Source organism: Lactuca sativa, chromosome 2 (genome assembly GCF_002870075.4).
Source record: "Lactuca sativa cultivar Salinas chromosome 2, Lsat_Salinas_v11, whole genome shotgun sequence".
Lineage (NCBI taxonomy): Eukaryota > Viridiplantae > Streptophyta > Magnoliopsida > Asterales > Asteraceae > Lactuca > Lactuca sativa.
Genome location: NC_056624.2, coordinates 180,697,354 through 180,712,944, shown reverse-complemented (window position 1 = coordinate 180,712,944; position 15,591 = coordinate 180,697,354). Strand labels below are relative to the sequence as shown.

Sequence of the window (15,591 nt, the reverse complement as noted above, 5' to 3'; positions counted from 1 at the left end):
ATGATAATGAACTTAAACATAAGTTATACTTAAAGTACAATAAGCATAGCTTAACTTACAGGTGGTTTAGCGAGAAACCGGACTTTGCGCAGACAAAACTTCTAAGCCGAAAGTTATACTTCTCAGGGCTTTCTAACGCTCCGCAGCTTTGCTACTAACACCTAAGTGCTAGAGAAAGGCATTGAGGTTGTGTGTGTGGGGTGGGGGGGGAGAGAGTTGGATGGAATTGTGTGAGGAAAAGAGTGAAAATCAAGCTCTATTTATAGGCTGCCAGCGCCGATTACACAAGGCATACTCAAAAATTATGCAGGGCGTATTGTGCCACATGTCAGCATCTGGTGGCAAGCCGTGGGGAGGAAGGTGTGGTTCCAGATCGCGACACATGTCACCCTAAGGTTAATCCGAAAATTAATTATATTTTAAAATTCATAACATTCGCATACGAGCTCCGTTTTTTATGTTCTTTATATCCACACGTAGATATTGACGAGATCTACAACTTTCATTTAGACCCTATTGGCTAATTTTGAATTTATTTTTAAAGTTATATTTTAATAGGCTTAGACAGTTAAAGCCCGTTAAAAATTCATAACTTTGCCATCCGACGTCTGATTTTGACTGTCTTTATATTGTTGAGCTCCTATTAATGAGATCTTCAATTGTCGTTTAGATTATGCCGGCTAATAATCGGTCGATCTAAAATTCAATTTTCGGTTTGTATACTGCTACGCTGGATCTTAGAAAAATCATAACTTCCTCTAACGTAGTCAGATTAGGACGTTCTCTATATGCACGCTCTTGGTTTAACATTCATTATGGATTTTGCTAAGGATAAAAAAGTATTTTGTCAAAAAATTATTTTTTACGATAGGCGAAGCCGTGTTGGTTTAATCGCGAAACTTTGATGGGTCATAATTTCTTCATCATAAGTCGGATTTCAGCGTTCCTTATATATTCGAAATCCTTGTTACGACTACTTCAACTTTCTTTAAAGGTATTGGGTATAATTATTATTTTATTTTAGACGCGTATTTTATTTCTATTTTATTATATCGTTATAAGCACATATATTGCACATAATCTACACGTGAATCACATAATACTCAAATAATTCTTCTTCATTACATAAAACAAGTTACAATTGTTGTCCCTAACTATAACATCATCTTATTAATGTTTAGCCAGAAACGCGGGCGTTACACCACCGGTGCAGGGAAACTCGCCAAACGCTCAGTGCGGCGCGGTGGCGGAAGAGTATCGTGAAGTCAACCTCACGATGTTCTAGTTTCCCACGATAACACTTTCAAAGAACGGAATCCATTGGCACCGGAGTCTCCACACCTGTTGGTATAATAAAGATGTGTAATCCTCAGCAAGGGGGGGGGGGGGAGATAGTAAAGACAAAAACACTTACCATCGACAACAACATAGAAAACCGACATCTTCCCCCGCGCACACCATGAAAGACTCATCCCAACACCAACAAGAACGGCTTCCGAGTAATCGTGTAATGTTCGAGAGTTTGGTATGTTTCCTTTAACCCCCTTAATGCATAATTCATCTCATTATCGTCCTAAACTAGTACGTGGGGCGTACTCTACGAGTACGCTTAACGTACTAGCATGTTTCTGGATTGCGCATGCACACCCACGTACGTTGGGCATACGTAGGAGTACGCACGACGTACGCATGATATAGAAAAACCCTAATTTTTAGGGTTTGTGCCCTATTTAACAACTTATACCACCCTTGGACATTCTATTGATCAGCCTTCATCACTCTATACCCTAAAAACGAAACCCTAAGTATCATTTGTGACTTTTGAGCTTGAAAGTGAGTTTTGGTGGTGTTTTTAGTGAAGTAGAAGAAGAACACTTGGAGGTTGCTTGGGAGTAGCTTGAGCTTGTAGATCCAAAGTCATCTTTATCTTAGCAAGTCATTTGAGGTAAAAAGCTCTCATCTTGATGATTCTTTATGCTAGATCCAACTTAGGGTGTTATTTATGCATTTTTGGGTCTTTTGAGTTAAAGTTGACTCTATGCTCTACTCCAGAAGCCATGGGGGTTAGATCTTAACACAAATGAGGTCCATTGTCCATAAAAATGCAACCTTTATGAGTTATTTTGGTCCATGCAAGAGTTTGGTTCTTTGTTACTATTCTTTTTTCTTATCAAGACATACATTGGAGTAAAGTTGCCAATTTTACATGTTAAGTCACTTTCTAGAATCAGATTTGAGAGCTTAGCATGTTGGCTTAACCGAATAAGTGCTTAATGAGTTGGGTGGGCTGTCTGGGGAGTATGTGGGGCGTACTCGACTCGTATGTTGAGCGTATTGGCCCCAGAAGGAGTATGCCAAGCGTAAGTCTGAGTACGCCCAACGTACTTAGCTGTTTGAATTTTGGGTTGACTTCCTTGGGCTTGGGCCATATTTTGGGCTTTTAGGGTTTGGGCCTTATTGGGCCATTGGACTTCTGACTTTAGGTCATGGATAAACTGTAGACTTTCTTGGGATTAGGTCCATGATGATTTTTAGGCCCAATTTAGAAGTTGGGCCTTATTGGGCCTTGGGATGCCATTTAGGAATGTGAGCCTTTTGAGTAAACGGGTGGGCCTTGGTTATGAGCCAAGTAAGAAAAAGGGTGAAATGGTATTTTACCCTGGATATTGGAAAAATAACTTAGATTCTTGATTATGGGTCGAGATCCAATTATTAATTAGATATTATTTGATGATGTTAGCGCGGAGATTTTCCGGACCAGCAAACTGAGATTTTATCTGAGAGATTCTGCAGCTTGAGATGATTTTCCTCTCTCTCTCTCTCTCTCTCTCTATATATATATATATATATATATATATATATATATATATATATATATATATAATTTTTTTTATTTATATAATGTATATGATTATTCTTGTTAATTTTCAAAACAGTTAAATCTTATTTTAATAAAAATCATTATTGTTATTTTTAAGATTTCATTGTCTTTATTTTCTTTTTATATTGTATCTTTTTTTCTAAATCATAGATATTTTTTGGTTTATTATTTGCAAAACATATAATATATATTTTTAACGGAATAAAACATGTTGATATGTACTTTATTTAACAATTTACTTTTATTTAATTAAAATTTATATCTATGAAATAATATATTTTTTATTTATCATTATATTTTAGTTGGTTTTTTATTTATTAAATAAGTCGTTTGGATGGATCAACTTTAAACAAATGTGACAATAGAATGTAATAATTAATATAATTATCTTGTTAATTACATAATCTTGTTTATTTTATTTCTTAATGTTTTAATTATATAATACTAAAGAAACTCATGGTTTTGTCTTAAAATAATCATACATCCTAGTAAATTGAAGTAAAATTACACAAAAACTAAAGTCATTAAAATAAAAATATATAAATATAAAGGTAAGAGACTAATAAATTGTTTGATTTACCAACTTTATATACAAAAATTAAATGAAAAGGGTCAAATTATTCTTTAACTAATGAATTAAAAATACATGCATTTGGCGCCATCGTCCATAAATTAATCAATATTTTTTATTAGCAAGGTACCACTTCATACGACACCCGAAACCTAAGTCATCACTACTACTCGATATGACCCCACAAAATCAGCCGAGCCGAATTAGATAGAAATCATAACCTATAAATTAAAATGGAAATTTAATTCGATTTACCCTAACTTCCTCATCGCCATCCAAACGGGGGACATTCGATTCGTACTTAGATTTCGAAGATAGAAGAAGCTAACAACGATTCCTTGAACATCGAGAGAAAAAAAAACAAACAAAAAAAAAAACTTTCCCTCTTTTTTATTTGCCCAAACTAGGGTTCCTTACCAATCGTTGAATTCCTACCCGTTGCGTGTCTTTCGCAATCTTCCTTGAAATTTTCAGATACCCTGTTCATTGTATGTTCTTGCAATTTGAAATTATGAAAGGATGGTTTACGAATTAGGTCACGTACGCGACCAATTCACGAACAAGAACATTGGTATTCAGAAAGAAGGAGGTGTCGCGAGTAATTTGCACAAGAAGCGACGTTCCGGCGTCAATAATGTTAATAAGTTTATCGGCAGCGTGTAAGTTACTTGTTCTTCTTTTTGGGCTTTTAAGTTTCGAATTTGATAGTGGGGGCTGTATTTGATATTAGTTCTTTGAACATTAAGGCGTCTATGAGTTTTGTTTGGTGTAAGTATGTGTTTCATAATGATGAAAAGACAAGTTTTTAGTGTTAATGTGGTATTACTTGACAACTTTAAACTTTATAGCGTGAAGCAAGGGGACAATTAATGCATACATTAGGGATTAGTGATTTAAGTCAAGTGCATTGAGCATTTATTTACTATATTTAATGAGTGTATATATACTGTGTAGTGCCAAAAACTATATGGAGACAACTGTGGGAGAGAATTGGGCATCTGACCTTATCAATCACTTGAACACCCGATTTCCGACTTCTATCGATTCTCAAAAGGTAACCATTCTTGTTCTTTGTCATTAGTAGAATTGGATATTACAATGTGGATGATTTGGTGGTGGTTTGAATCGCGCGTGCAGCTAATTAGTACCATAATGATCGGCATTGGGACAGAATTTAGGGTTCCAACATGTTGATTGGAGAAAACTCTCGATTGGTTGTATCTAATATGATCTGTGGTAGATTGGGTAATGATTATTCGATTTACTCCAATCGCGTGTGTGCTTGTTCTTTTTTATAAGTAGAATTGAATATTGCAAATGTGCAACAAGATTTATTGTTCGGATGCTTCCATTGGAAAAAAAAACTTCTCAAAATGAGTTGCATCCGATGTGATTCGTGCTAGATCTATTCGCTAATGATTATAAATGGGAACTTTGTGCTTTTCCCATATAGTGAAATCATCAATTTCATTTAAAGCATTTCAGCTGTAAAGAAATGGGGAAAAGTGGTTATAGCATGCCAACTGCCAAGGGCTTCTAGACTTGTTTTTAGCCTTATGAATATTTATCATATTGAAATCGGAATTTCATGCTTCAAAGGTCTTTAATTAAGCTTATTTCCATGCATAAACATTTCTTGTTATTGTGAAGACTTGCCATGTGGAAAATTCTAAATTTCTAATTGTGTTGATAAATATGTGATATGTCGCTTTTCATATCTAAACTTACATACTTTCTGAAACTCTAATAGGAGTATAATGACCACAAGTTACTTGCCCATGGATTGCAGAACTACATTCAACATGATGCTAATCTTCATCAGATAGTATCCAACACCCTTGCTTCCTCTCATTCATCTTTGCCAGACTTGTTGGTTTCACCTGTTTTTCATAGCTCTACTTCAATCTGTCCTGAAAATTACATGAATTTGGGATACAATCATTACAATTCTACTTCAATCTATAATCCTGAGCTTTGTGGAGGTATGTTCTTTGGCTCTTCCATTCCCATTTTTTCCTAACATCCCCCCCCCCCCCCCCCCCCCCCCCCCCCCCCCCACTAAATTATTTATTATTTATGTTTAATAAAGTAATAAACATCTACAGGATCTGCATTTAACGATTATTCCAAGAATAACCCCAGCACAAATGTTGGTTGTGGTGGGATGAACTTAATTTCCCCATTGGGTGTAAAGCAGACTGATCTAGACCTTATTACTTCACCTGAACAAGTATCATCCATCACTGCATGTTCTTATGGAGATATGATATCTGATTCTGAAGCTTTTGATAGTAGAGCTTATTATCAACTGAAGTCTCAATCAAATATGTTATTTGGGAATGATGAAAAATCAGAAATGAAGTCGCAATTCAGGCTCAACCACATGTTTTGGAAAGTTCAAATCAAATCTCTAGTTTGCAAGTCCTTAATTCATATATCATGTACAAAGATATGCCAGCAGATTTGAGAAGAGAAGTTCCTTTCCAAATTATATGCATGCAGCAGAATGCAAGGACAATTTTTGCAATTGCTCCATGTATCTTGAACTGGCATCCCATTTTGACAAGTGTCATGATTCAAATTGCAGTATTTGCGGGCCTGCAAGGTCTTTATATGGTACTAATAAATTTCAATTGGAATCTAAAAAGAGAAAGATAGATGAATCAGAGCCCACACTTTATGCTGATCCGAGTCACACCGGAACACTTTCAGAAGATGCATTATTACCTACAAAATATCAGAAGATGGAAACAATTGTATCTAATGAAGATGTTCAGGAAGTAGTACAACTACAAACAGAACTTTTAGGAGCAGATATTGACTCAAAAGTTAGTGCAAATGGAGAAGAAGAAGAAGAAGAAGAAGAAGAAGAAGAAGCCAGGGATGATGATCAGAAAAAGAAGTTGAATGGTGAACAAGAATCAACAGGGCTAAAACAAAGTGATGATAATGGTATTACAAACAATGAAATGAACAAATCAGAGAAGATGAAGATACAGAGCGTGTCTTTAGCTGATTTTTTCACTGCAGATCAAATCAGAGGGCATTTGTTGAGTTTTACCCCTCAGAAGGATGATGTATCAGGAAACAGAGAACAGTCAATCGGTCAAAACAGATGCCAGCTGTGTACCATGGATAAGCTTGTATTTGCCCCATCACCTATATACTGCTCATCTTGTGACACCCGTATCAAGCGAAATGTCGGGTATTTTCGATCAACAAATGAAATTGGTATACGCCATTGTTTCTGTATGTCATGCTACAGAGGATCTCATGGGACTAATATTATTATGCGCGGGTTTTCTATTCCCAAATCAAATCTCCAAAAAGCAAAAAACGATGAGGAAAAAGAGGACTCTGTAAGTTGTTGATTTTATCATTTTAATGCACTAACCTTATTTGTCTGTGGTCTTAATTCTTAATCTATTTGGTGTTGATGACTTACTTGATCATGCAGTGGGTTCTTTGTGATAGATGTCAATGCTGGCAGCATAGGATATGTGGTCTGTATAATGATGAAAAAGATGTGGAAGGGAAGGCGGAATATATTTGTCCTAAATGTTATTTAGAAGAAATAGAGGATGGAACACGTGTTCCCTTACCAGAAACCAATGCTTTTGGAGCAAAAGATCTTCCAAGAACCAATCTGAGTGATCACATAGAGGAAAGACTGTGTAGGCGTCTGAATCAAGAAAGACAAGAAATGGCAAAGATTTCTGGAATTGAACCCAATGAGGTACCTGGAGCTGAAGGCCTTGTTGTGAGGGTAGTTGTGTCTGTTGAGAAACAGCTGGAAGTGAGACAGAAGTTTAAAGACATACTTCATGGAGAAGATTACCCATCAGGATTTACATACAGATCAAAGGTAACTATTATTATTATGCTTTCAGCTTACTTATATTTCTGAATAGGCATCTCATCTGACATTATATATCTATATCTTTTTGGCATCAGTTGATCTTTTTGTTCCAGAATATAGAAGGGGTAGATGTGTGCCTGTTTGGAATGTGTGTTCAGGAGTTTGGATCAGAGTGTGGGGGCCCAAATCAACGTTGTGTGTATATCTCATATCTTGATTCTGTAAAGTACTTTAGACCCGAGAGAAAGAGCGTGAGTGGTGAATCTCTTCGGACCTTTGTTTATCATGAGATATTGGTACTTCACTTCTTTCACTTTTTCTTTTGTTTAATTTATTAACACTTGTGTGTTGGTATAGAAACAACTAGATTAAAAGTATCTCTTTTGTTGTTTTGCCTATGTTATGATGATCATCAGATTGGATACCTCGAGTATTGCAAGACACGGGGTTTCGCCACCTGTTATATATGGGCATGTCCTCTTATAAAAGGAGAAGATTACATTTTTTACTGCCATCCAGAGACTCAGAGAACACCAAAGCAGGATAAGCTACGCCAGTGGTACCTCTCTTTCTCTCTGCAGTCTGCACATAAGGTGTTTGGTGAAATGCCCCAAAGTAAGAGAGTATATTTTGCTGATTTTTTTTTTTTTTTAATGTTTAGGTACAAGTCAATGCTAAAGAAAGGGGCGGAAGATGGTGTTGTTGTGGACTACACAAATTTATACAATCAGTTTTTTGTTGCTAGTGGAGAGGGGAATAGAAAGATAACTGCAGCTCGTTTGCCCTTTTTTGATGGTGATTATTGGTCAGGGGCAGCTGAAAATATAGTTAGGAAACTTGAAGTAGAAGAAACTAGTGCTGGTGGATTGCAAAGCAAGCTACCTAACAAGAGAATCTTGAAAGCCATGGGACAGGATAAACCTGATGTTGCAGTCAAGGATGTGTTAGTGATGCAAAAGGTAATATTTTTTGCTTGCTGTATGCTCTGCCTCACTTAGACTCATATTCTTGTTTCTTGATTTTACTTGCAGCTGGGCCAAACTATTCTACCTGTGAAGGAAAACTTTATGATTGTCCATTTACAACATGTTTGCACTCATTGCCATGAAGTGATATTATCTGGAAGCAGATGGTTTTGCAGCCACTGCAAAAAGATTCAACTATGTTCAAGGTAAATGACCTCTTTCTCTTTCTCTAAATAAAAACATACGTGTTTACTGATGATTATGGTGTGCTTCGCTTCACTGCAGATGTTTTAATGCTGAGAAGAATCTTTCTAGGACTGAAATGCACACATGCCATTCTGGTGAAAAGAATCTACTCTCTGAGGTGAGAGAAACTCCACCTTAAAGACCTTCCTTTTTCTTGTTATTGTTAATGTGGTTGTGTTTACAGGTTGTGGTGAAGAATGTGACTGTTGATACCAAAGATAAAGATGATGTGTTTGTGAACAGTTTCTTTGAGACTCGTGATGCCTTCTTAAACAAATGCCAGAAATCCCATTTTCAGTTTGATACATTATCCCATGCCAAATATTCGTCTATGATGATCTTGTATCATCTAATCCACAAGCCGCCTCCTATTAAACCAACCTGCACTGCTTGCAACAAAGATGTTGTGGTTGAGGGATGCTGGCATTGTGACATCTGTACAAAGTATAATGTTTGTGAATCATGCTATAAGATGAAACGTGGTGCTTATCATCCTCACAGATTAAATCCACCTTCACTCATACTTGTCAGGGGATCGAAACCTGGACATGGACATCTCCAGAAGCAACAGAAACCCATGACGGTATCTATGATTCTGAACAACTTTTTCTTTCTTACGTTAATCAAGTAAAAAACAAATGTTGAATCTTAGATAATTTTTTATATTCCTTTCCATTGCAGTTGAAAGCAGTGCTGGATGTTTTAATGCATGCATCTGAATGTGCGAGGATCCCGTGCTCTTATACAGAGTGTGTAACTATGAGAAGACTTTTCTACCATGCTTCTAGATGTAGTGTGAGGGTTCCTGGAGGTTGCCAATTTTGTCAACGGGTATGGAGAATATTAAAGGAGCACTCACAAATATGTAAAGATTCTGATTGCAGGATACCTCGCTGCATGTAAGTTGTACCAAAAACTCTCAATCTTACTACAACCCAAAAAGTGTCTTGTAATGTAATGTGGTTTTGTGGTTCAGGGATATAAAGAAGCACAAGGAGCTTAAAGCCCGCTCGGCTATGGCTAATCAAGCACCACCGGTAGCAGGAGCTTCCTGTTACTGAATCACCTCTACAGTAAAGAAAATAAAGTTGAAGTGGTCACAGTTTTGCACAACTAACATGAATAGATAAAGTTTGAGCTTTTGTCATCATATCATATCAACAACATAAGTGATGTGTTTTTGCTCTGTGTCCAAGCTCTATATATATATATATATATATATATATATATATATATATATATATATATATATATATATATATATATATATATATATATATATATATATATATATATATATATATATATATATATATATATATATAGTGTTTAGAGTAGTTAAAGATAACTAACAGTAGTTGGAGCATTTGGTCTGTGGATGGTTTTTCAGGCACCAAACCCTAGTATGTATAAATCAAATTTTCAATTTTACATTTTTTGTTTTTGTATCTCATGGTTAGATGCACTAACAAAGATGTTTTCATTTGATGTTTCACGCATGGGTTTGAATGTAATATAGAATGAACAATCATGCAAAATGTCGAAACAAACAAGATAAGACACACTAGAAATTATAAATAGAATGAACAATCATAATCATGGTCTGTTAACACAAAATGAAAATCAAGTGTGACAATCCAGGTCCAGTGACAAGTTAACTGGCCATAGCAAATTTATGTTGCAAAGCAAAAGAAATAAAAAAACAATCTGACTGAAGATATACCATACCAAGCCTAGGAAACTAGCTACAACGTGACTCCTACAGAAACAATTAATAGACGACACTAGAAACAAACAAAGAAACACAACAAACAACTCTTGACGCCAAAAAGGTGGGAGTTGTTTGGACTCTATGCATGCATGATATATATATATATATAAAAAAAAGGCTTCTACTTGTTCCTCATGTTGAGATAAATGTCCACAGCTTTCTTCCAATGGAAACTTCACCAGGATGCTCAACCTCCTCCTCTTCATCTTCAGACTCATCATCATCATCATCATCATCATCATTGTCATGTTGGTCTTGGACAGCAGCAGGAGTTCCAGTCTGGTGCTGTTTGTGCTGTTGAGGCGTCCCGTTGACTTCTTCACTCAAAGCAACACCAACATCATCTGAGCAATTGTTTCCTGCCACCTCATTCTCCCCATCTACAACTTTCTTCTGATACCATACCAAATAAATAAAAACCAACGATGATTATCAATATAAATTCAGATTAAATAGGAGACAGGAAGGACTACCTCCAGAAACCCATCATGATGATGATGATGATCATGATCATGGGGTTGTGAATCTTGGGTGTGATCTCCATTAGCAAGACTAGCTGAAGCTCCAGGTTGAGGCTTTGCTCTTCTCTTTCTCCCAACATGTCCGCTTCCCTTTGAGTTATGTGACACCGACACATCATCTTCTTTAGTTTGATTAGACAAGGCGGGGGCTCCACTGATGATTAACAGGGAAGAAATGTAGGTAGACTAATAAAAGATTATGGCTTAACAAAAAAACAAGTTATAAATGCAGTTACTTACGCCTTGGGTCGACGAAGGTTGTATCGTCTAACTTGAGGTTGAGGTTGAGGTTGAGCTTCAACTTTCTGTCTCCTACTCCCAGTGGTGACACTGTCAGAATATTCACTGTAGTCAGGATCTTCTTCAATTGCACGCTTACGCCTACCCTTTGATGTTTTTGATGTTCCCTCAACACCAACACCAACACCAACTTCAGAAGAGTGCTCAACACCATTGTTCTCACTAGTTGCCCTTTTAGGACGCCCTCTCCCTCTAGTGGTAGCCCTCCTGGTTCGTTTACTCTGACTCTGACTCTGACTTTCATTCCTCATATCAGAAGGAGACTGCTGCTGGGAAACTTCTTCAATGTCATGTGTCTGGTTGTTGGTGTTTCCATGATCATCATCACCAGCATCATCCACGGATTGGACCCTCTGGACATCAAAAGAATCCAATACAACTCTAGCCGACACTTCCTGTTCTTCCTCGGAGCTCAATATGTATTCTGGTATTTCTCCAACATCTACAAGCTTCTCTTGTGCTTGTGTTGCTCCCTCTGTACTACCATCTTCAACGCCACCTTCATGTACATTCTTCTTCCCAGTTGAGAATATAGAGATCTTTGAGGTGCATTTTCGTAACCAGGTCAAGGTCCCACCAGAAGCAGGAGATCCTGAATTATTATTACCCATGGCCATGGATGTCCCTACATTTGGTCTCTCTGAAGTACCCTGCCCAGCTTCTTTCAAATACCCATCAAACTTTGGGAGAGGAAAACTATCTGCATTCTTCATTTCTGATAAAGATTGAAGATCAGAGAGTACAAACTCAGAAACTCTCTCTCCACACTCCTTGCACCCTTTGTTTTCCTCAACGAATGCCACAAACCGTTTCTTTTCCTTGAGAAACTGTTCGCGTTGATCCTTTAACTTTATGCTCAGGCTAACAAGTTCATCTATGTCTTTTTTCATTTCAAGCTGCTGCCCTTCTAGATGCTTCTGGTTTGCAAATACATCTTGTTTTTCCTTTTCTAACTGTACCCTTTCTAGCTTCATCTCTTCCATTTCTCTACTTGCAACATCTTTCAAGTACTTCACATTCCCCAGCTCCCTGTCTCTCTCTTCTTCAAATGATTTTTTTGCTTCACGCATGCGGTTCTCAATCTCCGCCTCTTTCCGCTGCATTTCAGTCTCCAGTTCTTGTTTCAGAACCTCAAATTCATGAAGCATTTGGGATTTCTTACTCTCATATTGCTCTTCCAACACAGATTTCTCATGCTCCATGGTCGCAGCAAACGACTCTTTAGCCAATCTCAGAGCTTCCAACTCTCTTTCCACATAAGCTTGTGTTTCCAGCTTCTCGTTGTTCAACCTTTCTTCTTCTAAACGGTTTGTTTTTTCTATCTTTTTCTTCTGTGCAGTAAAAGATTCCAATTCCTTCTTTATTTCAACTCTTTTCTCATCAAGATCTTCCCATTCCTTTTCAAACTTCTCCTTCTCCTGCTTCAGATTTTCCCTTTCATTCAAAACCGCTTCTCTCTCTTGCCTGATTTTTTCTATCTCTTGCTTCAGTTCAGACTGCAAACGGGCATGCTCACACCTCTCCTCTTCTGTGACTCGAAGCCTTTCACGTTCTTCACTTATCTTCAATTTTTGCTCTTCAATTTCACTGCTTAACTTCTCAAGCTCAACCTTGAGATTCAACAAATTCTCCATTTCACTGCTTAATTCTTTCCTTTCATTCTCTAGGTTCTTCTCCTCAGATTTAAGGCTCTTCTCCTTCTCCTTTAAAGCTTTCGACTTCACATCGAATTCCTTCTCTTTCTCCTTGATTTTCTCCTGTTTCTTTTCTAGCGCCTGTTCTCGTTTTGCAATCTTTCCTTCCAAGTGATTGACTTCAACTTCCTTCTTCTCCACCTCAACAACCCTGTTTTTGAAATCCTCATCCAATGATTTTCTCTTTTGTTCCATTTCCAACTCAAATTCATGCGTCTTTGCATCCAAAAGGACCTTGTGTTCATCCAAAAGTTTTTGAAGCTCTACCTGTAAGTACCAAGAAGTTGAATTGGTTGTACATATTAGAACCAACACTATATGCTATAATACATGAGTAACAACTAACAAGCCACAACAACTTACTTTTTCTCTTGCCTTAAGCTTCTCCTCCAGTTCTAGTAATCCCTTCTCCCTTACCTCTAACTTCTTCCTCATAGATGCAGCCTCCTGCAACAAAACACAGATGTTCTTTATCATACACGATACAAATACAGAACTCTAGAAAACAACTGGCCAAAAGCCTTAAAAACTTGCCTTTTCTTTTAAGACCAGATTTTCCATCCTGGTGCTAATTTCATCTTCTTTAGTTTTAAGAGCTGAATCAGCCAGGTCAATTTTCTTCTGTGCCTCTTCAAGTTCAAGCTGTTTCTGTTTAAATAACCTATCACTATCATTTGCCCTCTCCTCTCTTTGGTTGAGTAACCTACGGACCTCAGCCAGCTTCTCCTCTCCCTCTTGTAACTTTCTCTCCCAATCCCTCAAGTCCTCCCTTTGGTGAGATAGATTGCGCTCATGTGCATCTCTCCTGAAAATATATATAAGAAAAACATAAGAAAATAATGTTGTGAAAGAATAAAATTTAACAAAATGTGAAGCATACTCGGAATTAAATGACATGCGCTCTCTCATGAGTGAAGCTTCTTTTGACTCGATCTCAAGTGATCTTCTCTGAAGCTCTGATGTCTTTCTGCTGACCTCAGCAAGCTTGGCATCAGCAGCACGCAACTTTGCCTCTACCTCCAATGATCTCCCTTCAACACTAGTAGCCAAAGCATTTGCTTCCTCTAACTTCGAATCAGCAGTGAACTTTATTTCTGCATATTCTGACCGCATTTCACGCAAAGCCTTCTCTAACTGCAGTAACCAATTGATTAAATGTTAGCAGTTCTCTTATTTAAGTTGTATTGACAATGACATCTCAATCGAAGGTCAAGTTAAGATGTTATTACCTCATGGACACACTGTTTTTCAACCCCCAATGCTTTCCTCAACCTCTCCTCACGCTTCTCCACCTCAGATATTGCAATAAGATGTGCTGTTTTCTCTCTCTGAAGGAGCTCTTTGGTTTCGGATAATAGTTGCTCATATTGTTCGTTTTTGGACACCGATTCTTTTTTCTCAATGAGAAGAAGGCCCATGTTATATTGATATTCATAGAGCTGTATAGACCAATTACCAGATGAAATTCAGTAGGTCTACCAAATATACTAGACAAACAGAATGAAGAAATAGCATTGACATAAGGAAAAAAAAAGGTAAGTAGCAATTCACAATTTTCTCACAAACTCTCTTTCTCAGACCTCTTTGAATCACTTCATATAAACAGATAACTGCTATGAACTTACTCCGGGTGCGGTTTAAGAACCCAGTTGTGACGTTATATTCACTAAATATTTCTAGAGTAACTGGTGCTTGCTCAAACTTCATCATCCATCAAATTGAGAAATAAATTGGTTTACTAAGACCCTAAAAAGAAGCCTAATTATGCATGCTTTTACTAACTAAGTAAGAACGAACTTCATAAAGATCTAAACTCAGATCACAAAATCAAGAAAACCCACAACAGCAACAAAAAATAAGATACTTAAGCAGCTTAAAATATAAAAAAGTATTAATCTTTACTAACCTCCTTCTCGAGGCTAGAAATCTTATCAATCACAACGTCTTGATCCATAATCCCAACGTTGGATACCAAACCCTCGGGTGTAGACTCACCAAGTGCAAAACCCTTATCCCTAGGGCTCGAATTAGGGCCCGAATTGGCCAAGACGATCCCGTTTTTGTCTGCTCTAGGCGAGAGCCAACCCGACCACGGCTTCTTCTGAGGTGTAACCATCATAATCCTCTCAAAATTGCAGATCCTATATCTTCTAACTTCATAAAGAGTGAACAAAAATCAATCTTTTTCGCCCAAAAAGCACCAGCAATCAGATGTTCCAAATCCCGAGAGTAACTAGACGAGTAATAGAGGAAAGAAAGAAGATCAACCCTAACCGGACGTGAGAAAAATCCCAAATTCCGACGAATAAAAGCAGTTCGAATCCGGTAACGTCTCCAAACTAACTTTTCTCTCTCTCCAAAATGTGCCGAGAAGCCAACCTTTTGGTGGGTTAGCGCGGATCACTCACGTTATTTCTCAATTTTTATTTTATATTCCAGGCTAGCACAGCAATTACACGTGGAAATTACTATTATGTCCTTCTTACGTTTCAAAGTGATTTTAACGTGCATAATTATTTTATATGTGTCTTTCTTCTTTTTAAAAAGTAATATTTTTATTAGTAAAATCTTATTTTTTTATCAGACATAGAAACTCTACATCAAAATTGAGATGATTTATTAATAATAATAAAAAAACAACTATATTGTTTTAACGGTAAACATTGGTTAAAGGCTTAAAGCGGTATCCTTTTTGGAAATTTAACAGGCAGGCCGCCTTTGGGGAAAGAACGTGGGTGTTCGAAAGTGTATGTCAAAATGACGCTTCTGTCCCTGTAAGTGGA

The 15,591-nt window shown here is 37.1% G+C and overlaps 2 protein-coding genes across 6 annotated transcripts; one reads left to right on the top strand and one right to left on the bottom strand.

Annotated features, from left to right (window-relative positions):
* The first annotated feature begins 3,562 nt into the window (after positions 1 to 3,562).
* On the top strand, positions 3,563 to 9,710 carry LOC111876681 (histone acetyltransferase HAC1). 4 transcript variants are annotated; one of them, XM_052768531.1, is made up of 14 exons: positions 3,563 to 4,111; positions 4,407 to 4,506; positions 4,590 to 4,697; positions 5,242 to 5,434; positions 5,558 to 6,811; positions 6,910 to 7,317; positions 7,407 to 7,607; positions 7,728 to 7,874; positions 7,977 to 8,270; positions 8,343 to 8,482; positions 8,562 to 8,640; positions 8,707 to 9,105; positions 9,204 to 9,421; positions 9,499 to 9,710. In XM_052768531.1, the coding sequence occupies exons 5-14, from the start codon at positions 5,945 to 5,947 to the stop codon at positions 9,581 to 9,583; spliced, it is 2,838 nt and encodes a 945-aa protein (XP_052624491.1). In that variant the 5' UTR covers positions 3,563 to 4,111; positions 4,407 to 4,506; positions 4,590 to 4,697; positions 5,242 to 5,434; positions 5,558 to 5,944; the 3' UTR covers positions 9,584 to 9,710. The 4 variants fall into 4 exon arrangements, with proteins under 4 accessions (XP_052624491.1, XP_052624490.1, XP_052624489.1 ...); XM_052768530.1 differs by having other exon boundaries at positions 5,203 to 5,434; XM_052768529.1 differs by lacking the exon at positions 4,590 to 4,697.
* A 383-nt stretch (positions 9,711 to 10,093) lies between these two features.
* On the bottom strand, positions 10,094 to 15,218 carry LOC111876682 (nuclear matrix constituent protein 1). Of its 2 annotated transcripts, none has more exons than XM_023873250.3 (8): positions 14,715 to 15,218; positions 14,038 to 14,247; positions 13,689 to 13,942; positions 13,343 to 13,613; positions 13,172 to 13,255; positions 11,055 to 13,075; positions 10,767 to 10,968; positions 10,094 to 10,686 (listed from the first exon to the last, which is right to left on the bottom strand). In XM_023873250.3, exons 1-8 carry the CDS (start codon positions 14,925 to 14,927, stop codon positions 10,426 to 10,428), a joined length of 3,516 nt encoding a protein of 1,171 aa, XP_023729018.1. In that variant the 5' UTR covers positions 14,928 to 15,218; the 3' UTR covers positions 10,094 to 10,425. The 2 variants fall into 2 exon arrangements, with proteins under 2 accessions (XP_023729018.1, XP_023729019.1); XM_023873251.3 differs by having other exon boundaries at positions 10,094 to 10,683.
* Between the last annotated feature and the right edge of the window lie 373 nt (positions 15,219 to 15,591).